The sequence below is a fragment of the Meles meles genome, chromosome 18 (genome assembly GCF_922984935.1).
Source record: "Meles meles chromosome 18, mMelMel3.1 paternal haplotype, whole genome shotgun sequence".
In the NCBI taxonomy this organism is placed as follows: domain Eukaryota; kingdom Metazoa; phylum Chordata; class Mammalia; order Carnivora; family Mustelidae; genus Meles; species Meles meles.
The window spans coordinates 39,617,528-39,642,486 of NC_060083.1; the positions used below are offsets into that span (position 1 = coordinate 39,617,528).

The 24,959-nt window shown below is 48.0% G+C and overlaps 1 protein-coding gene across 1 annotated transcript in view; it reads left to right on the forward strand.

Annotated features, from left to right (window-relative positions):
• ZNF652 (zinc finger protein 652) overlaps positions 1-8,711 on the forward strand; it is a 63,027-nt gene extending 54,316 nt beyond the window's left edge. The window contains 1 exon segment of the mRNA XM_045985108.1: positions 1-8,711. Coding sequence (XP_045841064.1) covers positions 1-246 — 246 coding nt within the window. The 3' untranslated portion in view covers positions 247-8,711.
• The last annotated feature ends 16,248 nt before the right edge of the window (positions 8,712-24,959 follow it).

The following is a 24,959-nucleotide window of genomic DNA, read 5'->3' on the forward strand; positions in this document are numbered from 1 at the left end:
CCCACCGCTCCGATCAGTATGACTCCCGTGAGCACTCTCCCCCCGCGGCCCATCCCCCACCCCTTCTCGCACCTCCACATCCACCCACACCCCCACCACCCACACCACCTCCCCATCCCCCCGGTCCCCCACCTGCCCCCGCCTCCAGCTCTCTTTAAGAGCGAGCCCTTAAATCACAGAGGCCAGGGTGAGGACAACTTCCTGCGGCACCTGGCCGAGAAGAACAGCTCAGCGCAGCATCACTAACGCCCTTCTCCCCGCGTGCGTTGTCCGCGAGCCGAGCGCCCGCGTGCGGGTCCGCGGAGACGGGGCTGGCGAGCTCTTCGGGAGCGGTCAGACCCCGGCCTCCGCCGAGAGCTGCCCGCGGTCGGGGCGAGCCGCCGCGCCCGAGGGGGTGAATGCCAAGACTACCTTGAGCTCGCGGAGGGAACAGTCATCCAAACCAGGGGAACCACCGAACTGAAGGCCACTTTGCTGGCATTTTCTGGTGACTTTTATAAATTTCAAATACTCAGACTTGTGGAATTTTATAATTTCCTATCAGCTGATGAGGTATGCCTGCTTTTATATCCCGGACTTCTCCTCAAAGAGGGGACAGGCCTGGTTTCCTTTGTACTAATCGGGAAGGCTGTGAGATTAACCCAGAGCATTAATTGTATCACTGTGTATCCGAACAAATTCTTTTCAGCTTTCGGTGCTGGCTTCGCCACGGAGCCGGCCGTGTTTCCCAGTCTATCCAGCATTAGAGAGAAAGACGGGAAGTTTCTTCTTTGTGTAGCTCTCCTAACGCACTCTTTATTTTACTACAGAAATTATTTTAGAGTTTTTGTATAGACTTCTTTAGTGGTCTGTTTCTAAAATGAAATGTATTTCAATAAGCGGTGTAATTTTTTCAGTGTAGCTGGGCCTATGTTGTAAAATAGAAAAAAAAATTTTTATAATCAGCAAAATGTGATTCTTAAAGATGCATATAACTTCTATAGTTCAAAGTTATTCTTACATCCGTACAACTCAAAGGTGCTTCAGAGACTAGCTGTATCCGAGAGGGTCTCCAGACACCAGGTTTCTGCCCGAGGAAGTTCTGCTTTCAGAACGTGGCGTCTGCCCTTGCTGGCTCTTCAGATCTCCGCCCCACACTCAAGTGTCGGTGCGGTAGGCTCGCTGGCATGCCCCTGCCGTCCTCCGCGTTTCACTTGGGGTCACCACGTTAAAGGGAACGATTTGCAGGGAGTCGCCTCTTTCCCCGGGGAAGTCACCCAAAGCTTCTGCGGGTTTTAAAAACCCGAGTCAAGCTGTTCCCGGTCAGGAGTAGGAGGCAGTGGGGGTTGTGTGTCCTGAGTCCTGTCTGTTTCTCACTGTCCCCGGGGCTCGCCCGTGTTCCACCTGTGGCGACGACGAATGGAAGTCTCACGATACACTGCTCGTTTTGAGGTTGCTGTGTTTTTCTAGAATTCTTGTGACAAGATAAAAATAGTACACTAAAATCACAAACGTGATGTTGCTGACGGAAGCTGAGAAGTTGGGATGAGAACAAATTGACTATGAGTTTTCAAATATGTCTCTTCCCCGGCTGTATCCACAACTTCGAGCTGTTCTCTCACGGTTTAAATTGTAGCGAGGGAAAGAAAACTCCTGCATTTTGCTGCCCTGTTCTCTGCAGATAATTATGTGACAGCAGTGTCCACAGGTGGTGAGAGCAGCGTCTCTAATGCCTGTAAGACAGGTTACTTTAACAGGTTTGGGAAGCTCCGTGAGAGCACGATCAATCAGGAGCTTATGTAGGAAAGGCTGAAGAGAAGGGCTAACCTATTGCTCGTCTTTAACTGATCCGATTTCTCTAGACTCAGTCAGTATAGCTGAAAATTGTGTTTTTTGGTTTTGGGTTTTGTTTTGTTTTGTTTTTTTAAAATCTCAGAGAACTGAGTTCCAAAGCTAGGTCTGCTTTCTTACTCTCTTTCTCTCTCTCTCCCTCCGTGTTTTTAATCTGGACATTTCTTCATTTTTCTTTCCTCAGGTGCTTAGATCATTGCCTAAATCAGAACCCTGGCTTTTATTTATTTTTAATATTAAATGTGCAGATATGCCTCAAGCACTTTTCTGGCTGATTAGCTCTGTGGTAGGAAAAAATGGAACTCTCAAGTGAGGTCAAGACCCTATTTTGTAAATACCACATTCTCTACTAGGTTTTTGGTTTTAAATTTCCTCACTTTTTCCTTCCGATTATTGTCTTTCGTTCTATGATGAGCATAGGAAAATTTTGGAATGAGGCAGAAAAGTATCTGAAGACCTACTTTTCTTCCTGTTTGTGGATGTAATTTCTAAAGAATGTTATTTTAAATCTTTGTATATGGTTTTTGGACACCCAGGTACCCAAACCAGTAAGGAAAGTTAATTTCTTGTTTGTGACCGTTTTAAAGTGGTTGCCTCCCTTTACTCCACACTCTCCTTCCCACTCCACTGACAGGTTTGTGGATGGATCTACACCTTCATGTAGACATGTCATTACTTAATGGCCAAACCTATGATATGAAGATGTTTTTTTTTTAAAGGTGTTAATTGGTTACAGTACCTTATTTTGTACTATATACATTTACCATTTGGGGCAGCAATTCTGAATTCTAGACTTGAGACCATTGAATCAACCATTTTATGAAGTGTACTATCATTATACACTGGAAAATTCAGGTAGTCATATTTGATTTTTTCATCCAAGTGAATATAGCCATAAGAAAATGCCTACTACATAAGAAAACCAGTATTAAGCAAATAATCACCACCACCCTTAACAGAAGCAAAAAAAAAAAAAAAAAAAAAAAAAGTCAAAAATTTTTTTTAATCAGCATTGTCACATAAGACATCTCACAGTGAAATGTATTGTGGAACAATGTGGAAGCTTCTAATTTTTTTTTTTTTTTAAACCCTAGATAAGTATACCTTCCCCAACCTGGGGTTTGTGGTCTTCAGGAACACTGCTCAGAACACAATGACTCGTCTCCAGTGTCATATCACATATAAATAATGAAATGCATTAAGTATATTTGCAACATTCATGCTTCTGAACCCAAGAACTGCAGGATTAAGCCTTAAACACATATGTGCGTCAGGTTGAACGTGCTTAAGACTCAACTCAGGGTTGGAAATCTGATTGGGGTCCTTCACTAAGATGAGAGCTGCATTCTGGTGTGTTCCCTCCGACAGAGAGCACAGCTCCCTGTGACTTGAGAACTTCATGCCTGCTTGCTATCTGTTCATGAAAAAAAGAACCATGGAGGGGTTTGAGTTCCCAGCCCTTACCTGTCCTTCGTCTTTTAAAGACAAACCAAGGCCACGTTTCAGCGTTTAATATAGATACCCAGTTGAGGCTGTTTTCTCATTATTTAATTTTACTGTCTTCAAAGGCTTCTATGTTGGTAGGTTTAAGGCTTACTGGAGGAAAATTCCCCAAGGACTTTCTTGAGTTGACATTGCTTTTTTTTTTTTTCTTTCCCTTGTTCTATTCTTTTCTCGTAGATTTAGCATTCAGATATAAATTCCTTAGCCTTAACGAAAGGCTGTTTGCTGCTTTCTCAAATCAAGTCGGGTAGGCTCATCCTGTTAGATTTTTTTTAATTTGAAAGAAAAGAGTAAGACGAGCAGTTTAAAGGCACATGGCTTCATTTCCGTGTATATTTATGATATGATTCTTACTTTTTAGCAAGCAGAGAGTCTCCACATAAGACTTTATGGGAGTTCCGAGAAATCTTTGCAAATCAATTATTTTACTTCCACAGTCTACCGTCTACGTGAATTGGTCTAAATTAATGACTGAGCATGCCATGACCGTGGTTGTACGATCTTTTTAAAAACTACCTTTGTTGGAAGTACCTTTTCATTGTGGTTCGAAGGCTCCCTGTAATTTGATTGTCCCTAGGAAACTAACTGAAGGCAAAAGCACGCCGAAGAGATGCTTGTCTACTTTGAATTTTCTAGTTCTTAAAATGGTTTTCAGTTCTGTTTGTCAAATGGATATGTGTGTTTCTCTTTTATGTCACTGGAGGTTTTACATTTTGAGAAGATCAGGCAGAAATAGAAAACCATTGCCGATGGTTATTTATTTTCCCCATCTTGCAGATCTCAGTCAGTGTAACAGAGTGGTAGGTGGGATGTTATTGTAAAAAGAAGAGGAAGAAGAAGGGAGAAAAAAAAAAGTTAGGGGAAACCCTTCCGTTTGAGCTACTGTGTAGAAGAGACAACTTGTATGACGTTGCTGAGCCACATAGTGAACATTTCCGTGCTGTTCCAGACGGTACGGGAAGTGGCTACTGAAAAGGGGGATAAGTTTCATTTAAGTATTTTAGCAACTATTCTACCGTGACAAAAACCCGCTCTCTTGGAATCCTTCAGACGATAAAATTGAGCAAATAGATACCGGGTTTTAATTTCTCTTTGCCTAAACCAAGATAGGAAATTTCCCAAAAGACCATTTCTTTTCAGGAATGAAAGGTCACTTAGCCACTGGAGACGGTGGCATTTTAATGCAATAAGAACAACCAAACTCCCCTGCTCCTGTCATCTGTAGCACATGTACTCAATGACAATGGCCTTCCAGCCCTGGACACTACCTCGACAAAGCAAACCAGAGATCCTCCCTACACTTTCTATGGAAGCCATAAAAGTTGCCATCAATATGTCCACTTTCATAGTTCTCTACTTTTATACTCTAGACTTTTTATAGACCCTATGATCAGATCTTTTTGTCTTAGAGGATAGGTTTTGCAAGATTCAAAGGAAAAGCAAACTCCCTGGATGTCCCAACTTTGAAGCCTTAGCTTCAGTAACTTTGTCTAAAGAACATTTATCCAATTCTTGATCTGAAGTCACAGCTGTTTTGCAGAGTGGCATATCCGAAAGACAGACTTCTCTTTCTTATTCCCTAAGCAGAAGCTATATTTGTTGTAAGAAACTACTTATAAAGTGGATTTCTACTACCTTGTTACTCTATGTGTTCCTCGATAATATATGTATTGTCACAACGTTCCCGGAGTTGTGTTTATTTCCTTGTGACAGATAAGTGAGTCCACACTTCCTCCCACCCCACCGACCCCCCCCCCCCCGCCTCCCCGATTCCCCTGTTAGCTCACTGCAGCTCAGTCTTTCACTCTGTTCTTGAGTGCCTTCAAAAAGCCAGCATCCCGGAACATTCTTTCCCTGGTCTGAATCCTACCTCTGATGATTTCATTCTTTCTCCCGAGTACTGGAAGTCTCCCTATTGTTCCCGTTGGTTTGGCTCTACAAAGTAGCTAGACCCTTGGATGTGAATTCTGGACCTATTCCCGTTCTGTTTCCCCATGTCACTGTTAAATGACATTTTATGCTTTTGCTCCGATCTTATTTCTGGACCTATTCCATCGCTAATGACGAAAGATTTTATCCTTACTTCTCGTTCTCTTTCCTTTCACCAGAAACGAGATGCTCCTTTAAAAATGAAAGGTCACTGAGCACCTCTTTTGAACACCTTCTTCTCATGGTGGGTCTCCCTGAATGCCTCCCCTTCCTGATGAAGGGACCCCGAATGCTGCTGTTGCCGTGTGCTGCTCCTGCATGCCCTCTCTCTTCCAGAAACATTCCGGAAGATTGTACCCATAATTCTAGTGGAGGCAGATGAATCTGAAATTGCTCTCTGGGTTGATCAGAAGTCCTTTACTGGTTGTCGACCTGCCCCTCTCATCCGCCTGTCCCTCAGAAACTTCCAGTTACCTTCTTTTCGACTTGTTCTCATCTCATTAATTTTTTAAGTGTGATTGATACATAATATATGAAGGATGTAATAAGGGCGTTGCAGTGCGTGTTCTCCGTGTGATAGGAACACCCTCTCGATAAACCGTTGTAGCACTCGGCTCATCTTTCACAGTCAGAACTGACGTGTGTGTGGTTGTGCGGGTTCCTTGCTCCTGTTCGGTTCTCCTCCAAAACTGAAAACAAATAGAACTCTTTCAAATGAGGAAATTGGGTTGCATTTTCTTTTCTTCACATAAATGAAAGCTATTAAGTTGAGTATTTGGGTCTTAGTCAATAATTGTTCCTTCCTCACCCAAAATGCCATGTCCCTTCTTCTTAACATTAATAATACTAATACTCAGGTTTTCAAGACTAATAACCACACAAAGTGGGAGTCCATGAAGGCAGCTGTTAATAAATTCCTAACCCTTTTTGCCTGGTGACAGTATGTTAATCGGTGAGATAGTGCAAAATTGTGAGAATTGGTTATGCTTGATGATGAATAAATTCAAGACGTCCAAAGGCCCCCCTGCCCTTTTGAAATTGAAAGGCCAGTCTACAGAATGCAAAAAAAGCAGACTACAGAAATAAGTAACAAGAGTTTCGTGGCTTACATCCTTTCCACTTTCCTTTGCCTTGATGGTCCCTGTTATTGACCTAGAAGTTTGCCTCTTTTCTTGGAAATGGCTCCGTAGTGTAACCACTTTGAAACATGTGACTTCTCCCTGAAGTCACAGGCAGTTCAGCAGGTTGGGGAGAGGCATGGTGGCCTCACACTCGGGGGAGCCACATCCCTGAGACAAACTGTTGGCTTGTTCCATGTCTTCTAGGATCGGGTGTGCTTGGTGCAAGTATCAAAGGGCCCTGAGAAGTGTTCCCTCCACTTTCTAGTTCCACATTCCTTTCACGCTATTCGAGCTTCTCCGGTGAGATATCAGGGATGTTACAGACTACTTAACAATTTTGGGGACACGTAGGAAATGGGAACGGGACAAGAAGGGGCGGAAGCCGCATTTTGCTTTACTTCAGAAGGAAATTTAATCCTCGCATTTGCTGGTTTGGGTCAGCCGGAGAGCCTCTCTCTGACTCGGATGTGCCAAAGAGCCCAGTTGTTTCTGAATCTCCTGACCGCCCTGAGCAAACCCGGCATCCTCCCTGCCTGTCTTTCACAGGGGAGCAGGGACCGTGTGACCGGAAGGGCAGAAACGTCATTTCACATCACATCCTGCAGAGGACTCAAGGCTGCGCTTAGCTGCATTTGAAAGTTGGGAAATATTTTACTCTTTTAGAATCTCTTAACACTCCCTTTCTGTGCGTGATGACCCAACTTGTTAGTTTTTTTTCTAAAGGGAAAAAGAAAGCAACTGTGGCATGATTTAGGTGTTTACTCCTAAAGATGTATCCCAAAGGATAGATCCGCAGCCTCTGAAAATCGGATGAATGCCTCTCCATCTTCCGACGGTCTCAGTCCACGTTTTATTGGTGTCTGGACACGGGCGGTGGGATTCTCTTCCATCTGCAGTACTGGCTCTGTCCACAAGAGAGCAACAGAGTCCTTTAGATTCTTAAACTTAGGAAGCGCCCGCTTTTAAGTCGAATGTCCTTTCTGGGCTCTGGGCTTCATTTTTAAGACATTTTCCCCTATTGCTAAGTCTAGGAGTTGCTCAGCCTTCACGGTGCAAATAAAGACAGGCGAGTGGGTCACAGGTCCTTGTGGGTCAGGCATCTTAATGAGCTGCTTTAAACAAGAGTGCCCCGAGATGGAAAGCTTAGGACCCTCCTTTGGGGGCTCGGTTGCACAGGACAGCAGCCCTGCTTGCTTCTCTCTCACACACCCCACCAGCAGCGCGGGATGACCACATCTCAGAGAGGGACAAGCAGCGGGGCTGACTCCAGAGTAGGAAAGAGGAAATGCTTCTCCCCTCGGCTCCAGGGCAGGTCTGGTAGGCCAGGGAGCAAGTCCTCCGGGATCTGGCCCTGCATCCTGACACATGGGAGGTCCCCAGCTCCAGCTGCTTCTCCAGGCTGGAATTCAGTGTGTGGTTCCCTCTCTGTCCGGGACTTTGTCCTGCAGCTCCTGACCCTCATGGGCACTCTGACCACGAGGTTTGCTGTACTCCGGGCAACATCTTCCTCAGAGTGAGCCTGCTGGTCCTAACTGAGGGCAGACCCCCGATCGTCGCTGTTTACCCCGTACAGGCAGGGGGCATCGGCACCCGGAATGGGCTGCTTTACCGGATCCCTGCCTGGCTCCTTCCCCACCACCCCAGCCCCAGCCAAGTCCGACCCACTCCCACACGTGACAAAAAGCAAAACCGAAGCTGTGATTGGTTGAGGGAACAGGCGGCCAGGTGTGTAACTTGTTCATTTTTCTTTTCGTTCTCCCCAACAGTACTGAAATCACTTGCACTTTTCCTCATTTCTTAAAGGAAAGAAAATCCCGTTTGCTTGCCAGGAATTGTGTAGCGTTAGGTTTACAAAGCTCGTTGTTGAATGTTGAACGTTTGTCCAAAGGAGTTTGACAAAAACAGAAGCTGCTTGGTCCCTGTTCCGCCTGCTAGGTCCCAAGGATTCAGGCCACGCGGCTGGGGTGCTTGTGTCAAGTCCAGAAGGGGGCAGCGTCCCTCTCCTACCTCTGTGAAGACGCAATTGAAGGTCAAGTTGGACGCTCGCATAGGGCAGGTACCTCTCTTGCTGCAAAGTGTAGAGGAGTCCTTCACTTGGGGAGGTGACAGGTAGGTAAGACAGGATCTCTTCAGATGGGGAAGATAGTGGGGAGAGGAGAGCTCTTGGCCCCAGGGAGCTGCAGCGAGGCAGAACCAAGCTCCCCACCCCCCGCATCTCCCAGCTAGCCTAGCTTCCCTGAGTCATCTCTTCCAGCATCCTGTCAGGTCCCTCAACGTACTGACTTACCCCCCTCCCCCCGTGTTAACTATACCAATATTATTTTTTTAGCAATTGAAATGCACTTTTTTTTATTTCAACTCAATCATGATTTTAAGTATAAAAAATTTATAGACTGTTAAAACTACTTTTTTGTGTATTTTTAACCACTCGATGTAGCATCGTCTGTTTTATTCTCGTGAGACTCGGTACAAGGTGTGCCACTTCATGATTATTTCCGACATGCTGGGCCTTTGGATGTGTACGGTAACAAAACTTAATGCTAATGTTCAAAGTAAAAAAAAAAAAAAAAAAAAAGGAGCCATATCAGTTGTGTGTCTTTCTTCTTTTCTTCCTCACCCTCTGTCAGCAGCATTTTGAGGTCTCCTTGCTCAGTGAATTGTCCTTTTTTTTTTTTTGGCAAGGTGAACATTCCTGATCTGTTGTTGTCTATGGCGTTTGGGCCTGCGCAGCTCACAAAGCCGACGGCCTCCGTCTGAAGGCAGACCCGTTTGCAGGGCGGCTGGCCAGAGTCAGCAGGGAGGGTTCTCGTCGGTTGGGGCCGCGGGGCTCCGTGGTGGGTTTCAGCAACGCCACTCTGGCAGCTGAGCCGCGATCTGAACATATCCAAGAAAACAGTGTTTGAGAAAAAGATCACGACTGGAGAACAGGAAGCCTGGATGGAAGCAGCTTAGCGGAGAACCTTCGGTGAAAAGCAAGGACCTGGGATGCCTGCGTGGCTCTGTCAGTTAAGCAGCTGTCTTCAGCTCCGGTCATGATTCCAGAGTCTCAGGATCAAGTCCCACGTCGGGCTCCTTGCACAGCAGGGAGTTTGCTTCTCCCTCTGCCTCTGCCTGCTTGTGCTCTCTCTTTCTCTCTGACAAATAAAAAAAAAATAAAATAAAATAAAAATCTTTAAAAAAAAAAAAAGAAGCCAGGAAAGCAAGGATCCTAAGATACGGCCCTGGGGCCCCTGGGACCGAGGCTTCTCTTCCTACACCCACCCCTGTTCACTCCCTCATTCGTTTAGCCCATGAATGTTCGAATGTTTGTTGAGTGCCTAGTATGCACCAGGCACTGATTTGGCCAGTGGGGATTCACGCAGTGAACGAGACCATGGAGCTTCTGTCTAAGTGGAGGAAACTCAACAAGAAACAAATAATGCACTGATACACGGTCAGGTGGTGAGTTGCTGGGCGAGGCTGGCCTCGACCCCGCCGTAGCCCGCAGCCCTTCCAGCTCGGGATCCACCCTGTTTTGTTCCGGCTAAGGATTCCAGCCCAGGAGGGAAGGATGTGGGAAAGCACTCCAACTGCTCAAGTTCCCTTTGTTTAAACCTTCTTAGAATGGAACAGAAAGGGGTACCTGGATGGCTCAGTGGGTTAAGCCTCTGCCTTCAACTCAGGTCATGGTCCCAGGGTCCTGCGATCGAGTCCCGTGTCGGGCTTTCAGCTCAGCGGGAAGCCTGCTTCCTCTTCTCTCTCTCTCTCTCTCTCTCTCTCTCTGCCTGCCTCTCCAACCTACTTGAGATCTCTGTCTGTCAAATAAAAAAAAAAAATGGAACAGAAAGTTCCACAACACTGAATACCACTCTCACTTTTTATCATCTTATTACTTGGAGTAGTGAGGTTAACACACTTTTCCCCCCTGGATATAGACTAGATACGCACACACTCCGGGTAGATGCTAAATCTGTGACTTTCAAACTTTGTGACCGACGGTAAGAAACGTATCTCCTCATTACTCAGCTAATCCATATGCAGATCTATTAGCGTATTTATATAAATGAATTAAAAATTCAAGACAAATATCCTTCCTAAGTCCTACCTGTGGTTTGAAGAATCCTGTTCTAAGGCAGTGTGTATGTGTATTATTTTACTCCAATGGGCAGCCTGCATTCACTTCATATAAAATCTGTTGTAACTGGAACATCCAACATCTTAAGTCTGATGGGTTTCTATTTCTAAGTCCCAGCTCTGAAGTTTCCTACAGCTTGGCCCACCGCTCATTCCAGCACCCTGCAGTGGACACGGTTCAAATCGCAGGCACAGTGCAGTCCTTTCTCATGGGGCTTGTGACTCGCTACCGGAATCAGGGTAACTAAGACCACGGTTGACCCTTGAACAGCATGGGGGTTGTGGGTGCTGACCCCCTGTGCAGTCACAAACCTGTGTATAACTTTGGACTCCACCCCCCACCCCCACTGGCACCAGACTTAACTATTAACAGCCTTCTGTGGACAGGAAGGCGGACCGATACCAAACAGTCAATTCACACATATTTTATATACTCATTTTTACTGTATTCTTTTTTTAAAATATTTATTCGACAGAGAGAAATCACAACTAGGCAGAGAGGCAGGCAGAGAGAGAGGAGGAAGCAGGCTCCCCGCGGAGCAGAGAGCCCGATGTGGGGCTCGATTCCAGGACCCTGGGATCATGACCTGAGCTGAAGGCAGAGGCTTTAATCCACTGAGCCACCCAGGCACCCCCATTTTTACTGTATTCTTACAATAAAATAAGCTAGAGAAAAAATGTTATTAAGAAAATCATAAGGAACAGAAAATACAGGGTGCCTGGGTGGCTCAGTGGGTTAAAGCCTCTGCCTTTGGCTCAGGTCATGATCCCAGGGTGCTGGGATCAAGCCCCGCATCGGGCTCTCTGCTCCATGGGGAGCCTGCTTCCTCCCCTCTCTCTGCCTGCCTTTCTGCCTACTTGTGATCTCTGTCTGTCAAATAAAATCTTAAAAAAAAAAAAAAAAGAAGAGAAAATACCTTTACAGTACTGTGCTCTTTCCCCCAAATCCACATTATGTGTGGACACTCACAGTTCAAGTCCATGTGGGTCAAGGGTCAACTGTACTTCAACGTGATTCAAACATGAACTCCCTTTCAAGGCCTCCGTTGAAAATGGAATTAATAATGACCCTGAATGGGTCTCACGCCCTAGTGTTCCCACCCTGTCTTGGTGTGTCCCCCACCTTCCTCCCAGTAAGCTCCCAGTTAGTAGTGTGGCCATTTTCCATCCTCCCAAATCTGGGCTTGTCTTGTGGTTGCTTTGACCGGTAGAATGGCAAAAATGGGGTGCCAGGCCTGGAACCTATGCTTCAAGCTGTCTTGTAGCTTCTGCCTTTATTTGCCTGGAACATGTCTGCCCAGTGAGACCAGAAGCTCAGGCTAGACCACTCAATGACACCTGTGTGGAGACAGAGGTTCCAGCCATCCCTGCCAAGGCACTAGACACGTGGGTGAGGACATCACAGAGCCTTCAACTCAGCTGACCCTCCAGTCAAATGCATGCTTAGGAGCCCAGGTGAGACCAGCAGAATAACTGCCCCGCCAATCCAAAGAATCACCAGACGTAAATTATTATTGCAGTAAGCCACTAACATTTAGGGTGGTTTGTTACACAGCAGTGGATAACTTGGAACAGCCTTTGGATTTAAGTCAAGCAGTTATTAAGAGCTTATAAGTTTGCATAGTTCTTATGCAAGAAGCTTTACTTTTTCTGGCCGTATCTGAATAAGGGTTATAGCTCATTTGTTTTTAGGTTCCTGCTCCCTCTGTTTCCAGTCCATACTTAGAGTCGCTGCCAACTGGAAGGAAAAGAGGGTCTCCTCACATCCACAACTGATTTTCAGAGATCCCCTCCAGCCAGGCCTCTGGCCTGCTCCTCTGTGTTCCCAGACTCATTGCTGAACTTCCCGAGTTAGGCAATGCCTGGCTGGAGAGCCCTGACTGGTACCTCTCAGCCTCAGTCCCAGCATTGACAGCATGGTGACACCTTATTTAGCTTCAACTTCCTGCATCCTTCCGGAGATCCTTACGGAGATGTTACTGAGGGAGACCTTGTAGTACAAGAGAATCACAGGCTTGTTCACAGACAAACCTGGACTCAATCTTTGCTGTCCCACACAATAATCTGTGTGGCTGTGAACAAGCCGTTTAACCATTCTGAGCCTGTTTCCACATGTGCTAAAAGGGGATATTAGTAGCAGCTCCCTCAAGGTCATAGTGAGGATTAAATGAAGCAATGCAGCTCAGCTCAGTGATTGGCAGGACGTGCCTGTGACAGGCAGCTCCAAGATGGCCCCAGTGATCCTCACCTCCTGATGTCCATGCCCTGGTGCGGTCCTCTCCCCTTTGGTTGGGCTGGATTTGGTGACTCACTTCTACAGAATAGAATATGACCAATGGGACAGATGTCACTTTCAAGATTAGTTATGGAAGGACTGGGTGTGGCCTCTGTCGTTCCAATCACCAGCATCTCTGTCATGAAAACACAGGCCGCCTAAGGAGGACATGGCTGGGAACAGAAGCTTGCTAGCAACCACGTGAGTGAACTTGGAAGTGGTCTTCTGAGGCCTGCCAACAGCCACATGAGTGAGCTTGGAAGTGGGCTCGCTAGCCACAGCAGTTTTGAGAGGTGACTGTAGCCCAAGCCAGCAGCTTGATGATCTAACGAGAGACCGGAGCCAGAGTTGCTCTTCTAAGCTGAGCTCAGAGTCATGACCAACAGAAACCATGGGATGATGAGTTGCTACTCTTCGTTCCTAAGTTTAGGAGTAATTTATGAAGCAGCGATAGACAATACGAAGCACAAACATTAGCTATTAGGAGGTACAGAAGATAATAATCATAGATGCTGTGGGGCGCCATCCAGATTCTCCCCGTTTCAGAAACAGTTCACCTCTGGGTCCAACTTGACCCCTGCCCAAGCCTACTTCATGGACGACTCACCAGGTTTTGATTCTCAACGTTCAAGTCCATTCCTAAGGAGTCTGATTGGACAGAGTGGGTGCCAGGATGGACTGGGAGAAGCAGAGCCTAAACTGGGACTTGAGACCCTCGCTGGGCAGCCGGTGCTGAAGACCCCTCACCAGGGGTAGGTGGAAGGGACACGCTTTCCCGCGTGAGCGGTGCAATTGTTCCAACAGTCACTAGTGGCGAGCTGGGAGAAGGGGTGCACTTGATGTGGGGAGAGGGCGATGCCGCAGGCTTTCGGGAGGTTGGGGGGGGGTGCTCGTTCTAAGGACAGTAGAAGCTGAAGGTGATTGGTGAGTGTGCTCATGGAGCAGGGAAACATAATGGATGGCTGAGGTATTTAATCATAAGTGAAAGGCAAACAGGAAAGTCAAGGTTGGCTTGTTTAAATCCATTGTGATATTTGTTACACAGCAGTAAAAAGCAAAACAGATATGAGTACTTGGAAGCAGAGTGCCATGACAGATATCTAAAAATACGGGACTGGCCCTGGAATCAGGTTTCTAGAAAAAGCCTAGACCGCTCTGGACAGACCGTTAGTAAAAATACGTATGTTAAAGACACTACCGGTCAGAAGAACAGGAGGAAAAGTCTGACCCTGAGCTGCCTTAGAGAGAGAAAGTCTCAATCTCCATGAAACCCGGGCTCTTTTTTTTTTTTTTAAATCTCTGATAAAAGTGTGTAATAAAAAGCTTCGTGGCAGGGGCACCTGGGTGGCTCAGCGGGTTGAACCTCTGCCTTTGGCTCAGGTCATGATCTCGGGGTTCTAGGATCAAGCCCTGCATCAGGCTCTCTGCTCAGCTGGGACCCTGCTTCCCCTCTCTCTCTGCCTGCCTCTCTGCCTACTTGTGATCTCTGTCTGTCATATAAACAAATAAAATCTTAAAAAAAAAAAAAAAGCTTCATGGCAAATGCGATTGCAGATCGCATTACGAATTACAAAGAATTCTTATTTTGTCCAAACAACAGCAGATCTGTTCAGTGGCTCCCCTGTCCCTGCCATGACTTGCCCTGATGACCGTGCATGAACTTATCTCTTCCACCCCGTGTGCTGAAGGATAACTTCACACCCAGCGTGAGGCAGCAGCTTCTGCCACGGCCGGTGTTCTGTTGTGTTTTTAACTGAATTGTAGCTGACACACGGATTACATTGGTCTCGGGTGTGCAACACAGTGATTCCGCAAGTCTCCCCGCTGTGCTGTGCTCACCACGAATGTAGGTACACTGACGCCCCCAACCCTGACGCTACTACAGTCCTGCGGACCGTGTTCCCTGGGCAGCACCCTGAAACCTGGCCGTTAGGACATTGATGGCCAGGGCTCAGGAAGAGATGAGGAGTATGTCATCAGAACTGAAGGAAGGGCAATTCTTGTCCTGTAGTGGCAGAAAGCTTAGCAGGGCTGCGTCTTGCAGCTATACAGAAAGCAGAACTTACAAGCAATAAACCTGAGTGTTTTCAGTGACCAAGTCCTATCTCGTTTTGCTGCTTGTATTAAAGTGCAAGAGGAGAGAAAGAAACTAAGGGGAAAACTTAAAGAGGAGCCAGAATGTGACCATCTGGGAAATGCTCAGCCTATCCAGAACGCAGACAATAGGAACATTCAGAAGTGGCCGCCCAACACTGGCGTGGAGGGAAGTTCGGGTACGTGACTCCACAGCCTTTTGCTGAAACTTGAGAAGGACCCAAAGACCAGTGACAGGAGAGGAAGGATGGCATCAGCGTACCAGGCTGCGGCGATGAAGGACTACAAACTGGGCGGCTTAGGTAATAAAAATGCGTTGTCTGCCACAAAACCAAGATCGAAGTGTCCTCGGGGCTGGTTCCTTCCGAAGCTGAGCATCCGTCCTGTGCCGCTCTTCCAGTTCTGGCTGGCTGCTGGCCATCTTTGGCCTTCCTTGGCTTGTAGAAGCGTCACCCATGTCTGGTCCATCTCTACGTGGAGCTCCCCTGTGTGTGTGTCCAACTTTCCCACTTTTATAAGGACACCAGGCATATTGGATCTAAAGTCCACCCTATTCCAGGTGGACTTATCTTCAAGAATCGCCTCTAAAACAGCCCTATTTCCAAATAAAGTCACCTTCTCAAGGGCTAGGATTTCAACATATGAATTTTAGGGGGACACAATTCAGTCTCTATCAAGGGTATGCTTCATAGTCTCAACCAAACTGGGGTCGGGGGAGCTCTAGGAAGCTTAGGGAGTGTCGCCCCTTAGCCTATCCAGCAGAAGTCAAACAGAGAGGATCATCCCAGAAAGATCGGTGGGGAGAGCCTTTGGTCTAACGGAGCGGAGCAGATCCCTGGGCATTCCGGGCAAAGCCCACAGGTTCTTGAAAACTTTATACCTGGAGAAACAGCATGAGGATGGACTGGAAGAGACAGAAAACGAAAGAAACTTTTGGCTTCCCCCAATTTTACTGACGGAAAGCAGTTCAGTAAAACATGCCGCAAACGCGTGCTCTCTTTCACGAGGAAGGAAGAATGACTCAGAGGGCGGATCCCAGAGCCCAGAGAGCAGGGTCCTGGGCTGTGAGGGATTATTCCCAAGGCCTGAAACCTAACAGAGTTTGCTTGACTCCATTCTAAAACTTCTTTGGACTGGTGACATTTCCCCTTTTTGGCACCGGACGATAACTGTTGTTGGATGCCTGTCTGGCCGTGTAAGCTGGGAGCGTTGGGGGCACGAAGCTTCATTCTTCGGTTGCATGGAGCCATTAGTGGAAAGGAACTGTGCCCAGGAGCTGCTCTGAATGGGTTCTACTCAGGGACCTCATCTGCGTCTGATGTAGACGATGCAAGTTTGGACTTCGTCGCTGATGATACTTAGATGAGGTTTTGGACTTGGAATTGATGCTGTAATAGGATGAGACCCTTGGAAACCTGGAGGAGGGGTGAATGTATTTTGTATTTGGGAGGGCTGTGACTCTGCAGGAACATGATCAGCAGAAGTCTACAAGTGCTCCCCACCCCCCGGGATTCCACGTCCTAATCCCCAAAACCTGTCATGTTACTATGATGAAATTCTACTCCCACAATCGTGCGGTGTTTCGTGGCATAGCTGATCTCATACCCAGACTCCTACAGAATTGCGTGATAATCAATGGATGGGGTTTTAAGCAGCTGCTAGTGGTAATTTTTTAGAAAAGATTTTGTTTATTTATTTGAGAAAGAGGGAGAGCAGGGGGAGGAGCAGAAGGAGACGGGGAGAGAGAGAGAGAGAATCTCCAGAAGACTCCGCACTGAGCACAGAGCCCCACACGGGGCTTGATCCCACCACCCTGAGATTTTGACCTGAGCCAAAACCAAGAGTCAGACACTTAACTGACTACACCACCCAGCACCCCTGCTTCTGGTAATTTTTAATGCAGCAATAGAAAACTAACTGCCTTGGGGTCATAAGGAGCAACTCTCATCTCTTGTGGCCAGCAAGCAGAAAAGCTAACGATCAGGCCCAAGAGTTACTTATAAAAGCGGCAGAGCTCCAGACAAAGTTGAATTCCTATCCACGGAGGTCAAGGTCTACTATGACAAGGTCTGGACCCTGGTTGGGAAGGGGTGGGACTCTGACATTTGTGTTGGGGACATCTGGGTCCAGTAAGTTCCAGGTTTCCTTTCACCCTCGGGGAGCGCAGAAGTGGCCCACCCCTCCCGGCAAGAGGATAACGTCCCCCTCTTGGTGAAAGCCAATGTGGATCTCTCCCCCCGCTGGATCGGTCCCCCCCTTCCCCTGGCCACCAGCGCAGTAATGGGGGTCAAGTCACAACCCAGCTAGGGAAGCACTGGCCTTGCTAAAGGGAGAAAAGGACTGGGCCAGTTGTCGATTTTTGACCCATTGCAGGAGAAGGGGGTTCTCTTCCTGGTTCTAGGGTGAGTCTCTTGGCAGGCTCCCACAGTCTCTCCAGCCTCTGGCTTCCATGGCCCCAGGTAGCTTCCCCACTGTCTGGTTCTAAGACCCGGCCGTCAACACACCCAGTGGCCAGCAGCTTCCCCAGCAACCCCCTCAGACACTAGAGCATGGACTGCCTCCAGTGACTGACCCCCTTACGCCTGGGAAACCAGGCATCCCAGAGGGCAGATCTTGGTGAGCTCTGGAGGGCAAATTTCCCGCAAGACCCATCTGCTCAGCACAAAGACTTTCCTGCCATTCAATGAGCCATGACTGTGTCCTCTTGATGAGATAAAGGTCTCAGCCCTGGGGAGCCCACTTAAGGGCTCTATCTCAGCATTAGGGGAAGTGGCTGGTCCTTTTATCTGCTATTCTTAGATACTTTTGATTTCTCTTTGTGTTTTTGTGTTTTGGGGGTTTGGTTTTTTTTTTTGGTTTTTTTTTTGGTTTTTTACTAGTCAGTGCTTCATTACTCCGGTCCCTGTTAGACTTTATTACTTACCTTTGAAACGTCCCCCTTCAGATGACCGCGTGGACTGGACTCTCATGACCCAAGCTCCGTGTCGTGAAGTTGCAGGACCCAGCTGCCATGTATGGATAGGAGCTGTGCCAGGTTTCTGGGCTGGGGTCAAGGGCTGCAGCGTGCTATAAGGTTGGACTAGACTCCCCGACAGCAATGGGGATGATGGGATCCTTAGGTTACAGAGGCCAGATGGCAGCAAACATCAGGAGGTGAGTTCAATGATCGTCATGAAGGGCTGGGTTGGATCTGGGGGTGGGGGGAGGGGCAGTGATCTGCAGAGAAGGAATTAACAGAACATGTCAGGAGTGGCCGTCTTGATGATCGCCTCATTAAATTCACCAATCTGTCCCTGCAAAAAACAGACAGAGCCTAGGGGGCTCAAATGGACCAGGGAGTAGGCCTGCTAGAAAATGGGGGTGCCAAAAAAAAAAAGAAAATGGGGGTGCCAGATACGGTGTCTTGGCTACAGCTGATTGACATGGCCTTGGGCACCTGCTTTATAGCCCCTGATCTACTGAATGCTTTCTTCTCCCTCCCTGCCAAAGGGAATCAGGAAAAATTTACATTCATTTAGAGGGATAAACGTGTACATTATGGTCTAATTCCCCCTCCCCCCTACCTGTGTTACCTCCCCTTCCCTCTGATATAATACGGTCCAAAGGGACCTACCTGACATCCTGGAGAGCATCACAGTGATCTACTCTTGGTGACATCATGTTAACCAGACCAATGGGCTAGAAGCGGCAAGTACATTGAGGCTTTGCTAAGACATGTATACTCCAGAGGGTGAGAAAGAAGCCTTAAGATTTATGCACCTGGGGGTGTCTGGGTGGCTCAGTGAGTTAAAGCCTCTGCCTTCCGCTCAGGTCATGATCTCAGGGTCCTGGGATCTCTGCTCAGCAGGGAGTCTGCTTCCTTCTCTCTCTCTGCCTGCCTCTCTGCTACGTGTGATCTCTGTCAAATAAATGAATAAAGTATTAAAACAAAACAAAACAAAAAAGATTTATGTACCTGCAGGACCAGTGGCATGTCTAGAGGCCCAGTGATCCAGGGTGTCTGAAATAAAGGACACATTACTTCCTCCTGCACTTCTCACCCCCCAAAAACAAGTGTAATGCCTACTAGGCCCTTCTGGATTCTGGAGGCATCTTTCCATACTTTAGTCATCCTGCTTCAGCTCATGACATTAATGGCAGAGTGATGCCAACTTTGAGTGGGGTCCAGAATAGGAAAGGGTTCTTCAGCAGGTCCAGGCCATGGCGCGAGCGGGCCTACCCCTTGCCAGGTAAGGGCCTTACAGCTGCGACATTAGAGACATCTATGAAGAAATGATGCGGAGCTTATGGCAAGCCCCGTTAGGAGGGCCCGTGCCGTCTGTGTAAGATTATTAGAAACCTTTTGCAGAACAGCTTCTGGAAGGCTGCTGGATCCTGGTAGAAACAGAACACCTGACCATGCCCATCAATGTTCATGCAGCCAGAACCTTTCCTCATGAGCCCAGTGCTGTCAGACCCTCCAATGCATAAAGTCACACGGGCCTAGCAGCACTCTAAGATGCAAAGAATACATATCCAGGAGTGCACTTGCGCAAAAACAGGAGACATGGGTAAGATGTGGAAGCAAGTTACACAGGCATGTGGCCCAGCCCCCCGTGCAAGCCACCACTATTGACACTGGTACCTCACCTTCAGCTCACATGTGTGGTGGCTATTTGGGAGAGGGCGTGGGGCTGGAGGGTCCTTTATGATCATCAGAAGGTAGAAGGGGAAGCACAGAGCTTGGTTCACAGATCAGCAGGCTTGCGGGATGTAAGCTGGGAGTAGACATTGCCTGCACTATGGACGGTCCTACTCTGGGTGATCCCAAAAAACAGCAGTGAGGGAAACTCCCAGTAGGCAGAGCTTTGGCAACGGACCTGGGTATTCACTCTGTGTGGAAAGAAAAATAGCCCAAGGTGAGAATATACCAGAGACACGGATAGCCGCAAATGGCTTGACTGGTTGGCCATGGGCTTGAGAGAGGAAGTTTGAAAGATCAGGGACAAAGAGGCATGGTAATGAGATGGGGGGGCAGGCCTGTGGAAAAGGGCACGAGATGTGAAGACCTTCACGTTACACATTAACGCCCACCATTGGGCTTCCTCCATGGTTGATGCATTTACACGACTAAGTAGACCTAATAGCCGGCCAGTGAACATAAACCAGACCCTGACATTGGTCAGCCCAGTCCTCACTCAACAGGTGCATGAATGGAGACCCACGGGAGTACCTAATGAAAGCTATAAGTGGGCCAGCTAGCAATGGCTCCCACTCCCAAGATTCATCCTGCTACTATCAACAAATCTCTCAGAGACCAATGCCATGCCCCTAACATGGCATCACCATCCCTCAAAAGGATTAACCAGCCACTTGATGACAGGTTGATTAGATTGGATGCCTTCCAATTGATGAAGCAACAATTAATCATGACTGGAATCAACACATATTCCGAGAATGGGTTTGCCCTTCCTGCTACAGGGCCTGTGATGGCTAGTTCTGTGTGCCAACTTGGCTAGGCTAGGGTGCCCTTATACAGCCAAATGCTAATCTAGGTGTTGCTGTGATGCAATTTAACATCCACAGTCAGTTAATTTTAAGTAAAGGAGATCATCCTGGCTAATGTGGTGGGCCCCATCTCATCAGTTGAAAGGCCTTAAGATCAACACCGAGGTTTCCCTGAAGAAGAAGAAATTCCGTGCTTGCTCCTGCCTTGGAGTTTCAGCCTGTGGGCCTGCCTGCTGAACTTTGGATTCGTCTGGCTGGTCCCTGCAATTGTGCAAGCCAATTTGTGGCAGTAAATCTCCAGATAGATGATACAGATGGATATGAAGACAAAGACGCAGCTAGAGAGGGAGATACCTCCTCCTGTCCTCCTGTCTCCTCCAGTAGAACCCTGACTAAGACGGGGCCTGTGCCAACATCACTATCTGAAGGCTTATTTAAAAAAAAAAGAAAAAAAAAAAGAGGGGTGCCTGGGTGGCTCAGTCAGTTAAGCATCTGCTGTCAGCTCGGGTCATGATCTTGGGGTCCTGGGATCAAGCCCCGCATTGGGCTCCCTGCTCCACAGGGAGTCTGCTTCTCCCTCCGCCTCTCCCCCTGGCTTGTGCTCTCTCTCTCTCTCGTTCACCCCTCTGTCTCTCAAATAAATAAATAAAATCTTTAAAAATTAAAAAAAAAAAGAGCAATGGAGTGACCAGTAAGCCTCCAGCTCCCAAATCAGTTTTCAGGGAACCCAATTTAAGGCCACCGCTAACCTGTCCCAGGCCCCTGTTGTGTGGTAGGCACTAATATGGACTTGATGGGAAATGGGAGACCAGGCAAGAGAAAACCATTTAGGACCACAACCCAGCAGACTAGGATTCCATGCCGCCCACTGGTGCGTGGGGTTAATGGATGTAAGTCATGTTCCATAACATTGTGCGTGGATGGCAGGAATGGTAACCACAGAGCGTGGCCAGCCTGGGTGGGTGGGCACAGATCAAGCCAAAGAAGACTTTCACTGGGAAGTACCCCCCCACACACACACACATACCACCTTGGGGAAATGGACAGGTGTTGATGTTTGGGGCAGGGGGGCAGGGGGGCGGGGTCCCCACAGGGTGAATGCAGAAACACAGTCCCCAGCAGCCCCTCAGGGGTGAAGTGACCGCAATCAGGGAGCCAGAAGCAGACAAATGCAAGATTTGCCCGTTGGAGGACTGAGGGATACTCCCCTGGAGTGAGGCATATTGACCTGAAAAATGAGAACCACAGGTACTCTGTGTGTGGAAAGGACTTTCCTTGCTTTCGGGTTGTGACTTTATGACAATTAGTTTAGGACGGCACCGAGCTGCTCTCTGACTGGGGCTCCGACTTCACAGCTGGGTTTTGCGAGTCTCCCTCAGGGCCCACGTGACAGGACACCCATTCCTGGCAGCCATCTTGGTGGTGGATTAAAATCCAGGGAACTCATTGGGAAAATGGCAGCCCAGTGCAGCCCTGGAGCCACAGAACCTTTAAAGAACAGGAATGTACGCTGGCTGAGGTGAATGACGGCGGCTTGGGTTAGCAAATAAGATGCCAGCCAATCTTAGACCACAAAATAATGCTCACCCTGGCAAGCTACAAAATTAGAACCTCAAACAGGAGCTGGTTACAAATTAAGACTTCTTTATTTACCTTCCTCGTCGTGGGGGAGCCCCTGTCTTTCTGCCCAGATCCCCACCACAAGGAAAATGAGTGGAATTATGTATTTGGGGATGATGTGACATGTTTGGGTTGGGTCTATTAGGACTCACACCCACTGTCTTAAGTGAAAGTACAGAACCCTTTTCAAGAGTTTTGGGTTTTTCCACTTCTTTAGGATCCAAGTTTTTAGATCCTGGGGACAGGTCCCGGAGAGAGCTGGGAACGTCAGCTCAGGACACCAATGATGGAGAATCTGAACCCTCCCCCGAAGTGGGGGACCCACTTTGGTGGACCCCAAGAGCTGCCCCATGAGTTGAACATGAGTTGAACCACAGTTTGTGGGAATGACAGGAAAGAAGGTTCCATCAAGGCCTCCTGACCAGCCACGGGCAGACCTGTCCACAGCCCTTCTTCTGCCTCCCTCTGGCCACCCCCCACCCACTGCCAACAGCCCCTCTGCCTGTCCCTGAGACTGTCCTCCCTGTTCCCCTCTCTTCTGCACGCACTCACTCAGGTCTGGGTTCTGGGCACACACTTCTCCTTCTCTACCCTGGCCATATTCCTTCAGTCTGGCATTCTAGACTAATGTGTGAGACAGTCATCAGGATACACTGTTTTCTACCTGGCAGAGATGGAATCAGGCAGGTCAGAGGAAGGTTCAAGAGTCAGAATTCTGTAGGGGCGCCTGGGTAGCCCCATCGGTTAAGCATCTGCCTTCGGCTCAGGTCATGATCTCAGGGTCCTGGGTCCTCAGCTCTCGTGTTCTAGGTAAGGAAACTGACTCCGCCCAGAGCGAAGTGGCCATGAAACCAGCCTGCAAGTTCACGGCCTTGCTGTGGCTCTGCCCCTCAGGAAGTCAGTCCCAAGACCTCCCTGTAACACTCCTCTCTCATCCTTTCGCTTGCGTATTTCTCTTACTCCAGGCTTTTTTTTTTTTTAATTTAAAACTGATTAATTAACAGAGGGTGTAGTTTCAGAAGTAGAGTTTAGTGATTCATCAGCTATGTATAACACCCAGTGCTCATATTCTGGTCTTTTAAAATAATGTAAAAATTCCAATTCATTCATATTTTAAAGGAAGGGAAGCAATATAGAGACTAATCCAAAAAGAGAAGTCGGTTCCAACTTCGTTTTTATTGGATTTTTGTTCTATAATTGCACATTTAACCCAGTCAGTTGCCGTTCTGAGCTGGGTTTGTCCTGAACCAAGACACTTGCCTCCTCTGAGCACCCCATGCCAGATGGCAAGGACCAGGAAGTCTGGGAAACAGTTTCCCTTCTGGTGGAAAAGCCACACACAGACAACCAAGAATCCACTGTTCGATTCACCAGGCTACACTTCTGGTGCCTACGAGTAGAGAAAGAAATGGAACCTCCCTTTCCTTCCTCTCCTTGCCCAGGCAAAACAGAACGAGACCCTGGGTTCCCTCCAGGCTATGCCATGAGTTTGAAAGATTCAGATCTTCACTTCTGCCTGGCATGGACTGTCTGATGAATGTGTTGGCTCTTATTTCCTCCCTCTGTTGCCCAGGCTGGTCTGGTCTTGCCGATGGATGCAGGGTCAAGGCTGAATAGCATCATGACCTTTCCCAGACTACAGCATGGGTGCCCCAATCAGGCAGCTGGGAATTCAGGTCTTCAGATTCCCTAAGGAGTCGTCTCAGGGTGATAGAAAGAGTGGCCATTCGAGGAAACAGCACCAGAGCCTAGGAAACAGGGTGGGAGTCCCAACTCAGCTTCTATCCCAACCCACCTTTCTGGGCCAACCATTTGTCCTTCAAAATCCAGCTCAGCTATCACCTTCTCTGTGTATTGGATTCTTCCCCTTGCAGAGCTGGTCCCTCCTTGGTGCCTACTATGCCCTGCACATGACTGTCACACCTTCTTCTCACACTGTTTATAACTAGTGTCTGTCTTGTCTCCTAGTCCCGCTGTGAGCCTGAGTGAAGAGAACAGTCTTCAGCTGTAACACATGGCAGGTACTCAATATTCATATTAATAACTATGGAATGGCTTCAAAATGAGAGAGTGAGTGGGAGCGCCTGGGTGGCTCCGCCGGTTAAGCGCCTGCCTTCAGCTCAGGTCATGATCTCAGGGTCCTAGGATCGAGTCCTGCGTCGGGCTCCCCGCTCGGTGGGGAGTGTACTTCTCCCTCTGCCTCTGCATCTCCCCCCCACCGCTTGTGCACGCTCACGATCTCTCTCTCGTTCTCTTGCTCATTCTCAAATAAATAAATGAAACCTTTGTGGGTTTTTTTTTTTAAAGATTTTATTTATTTATTTGACAGAGAGAGATCATAAGTAGGCAGAGAGGCAGGCAGAGAGAGTGAGAGGGAAGCAGGCTCCCTGCCGAGCAGAGAACCCGATGTGGGACTCGATCCCAGGACCCTGAGATCATGACCTGAGCCGAAGGCAGCGGCTTAAACCACTGAGCCACCCAGGTGCCCCTGTGGGTTTTTTTTTTTTTTAAGATGTTATTTATTTGACAGAGAGAGAGTGAGACAGAGAACACAAGCAGAGGGAGTGGGAGAGGAAGAAACAGGCTTCCTGATGAGCAGAGAGCCAGATGCGGGGCTCGATCCCAGGACTGGGGGATCATGACCTGAGCCGAAGGCATCCGCTTAAGGACTGAGCCACCCAGGCGCCCAGTAAATGAAATCTTAAAAAAAGAGAGAGAGAGAGAGGGTCAGGATGCATGATCTTGAAGGTGTCTTCCCTATTTAAAAGTCTGTGATGACATCAGTCTCTCTTCCAGGACTGGGCCCCAGTGGCTGAGAAACAGAGAGGCAGAATACCCAGGATTCCTAAATCCTCAACAGAACTGGTATCAGGGACACAGAATTCCTTACATACATTATATACACAGGTATGACACGGACTGGGAGGTTAGAAGTGCCTCTCTTCCTTCTGTGAGTGTAGATCAATCACCCAAAAGTGTCTTGAGGT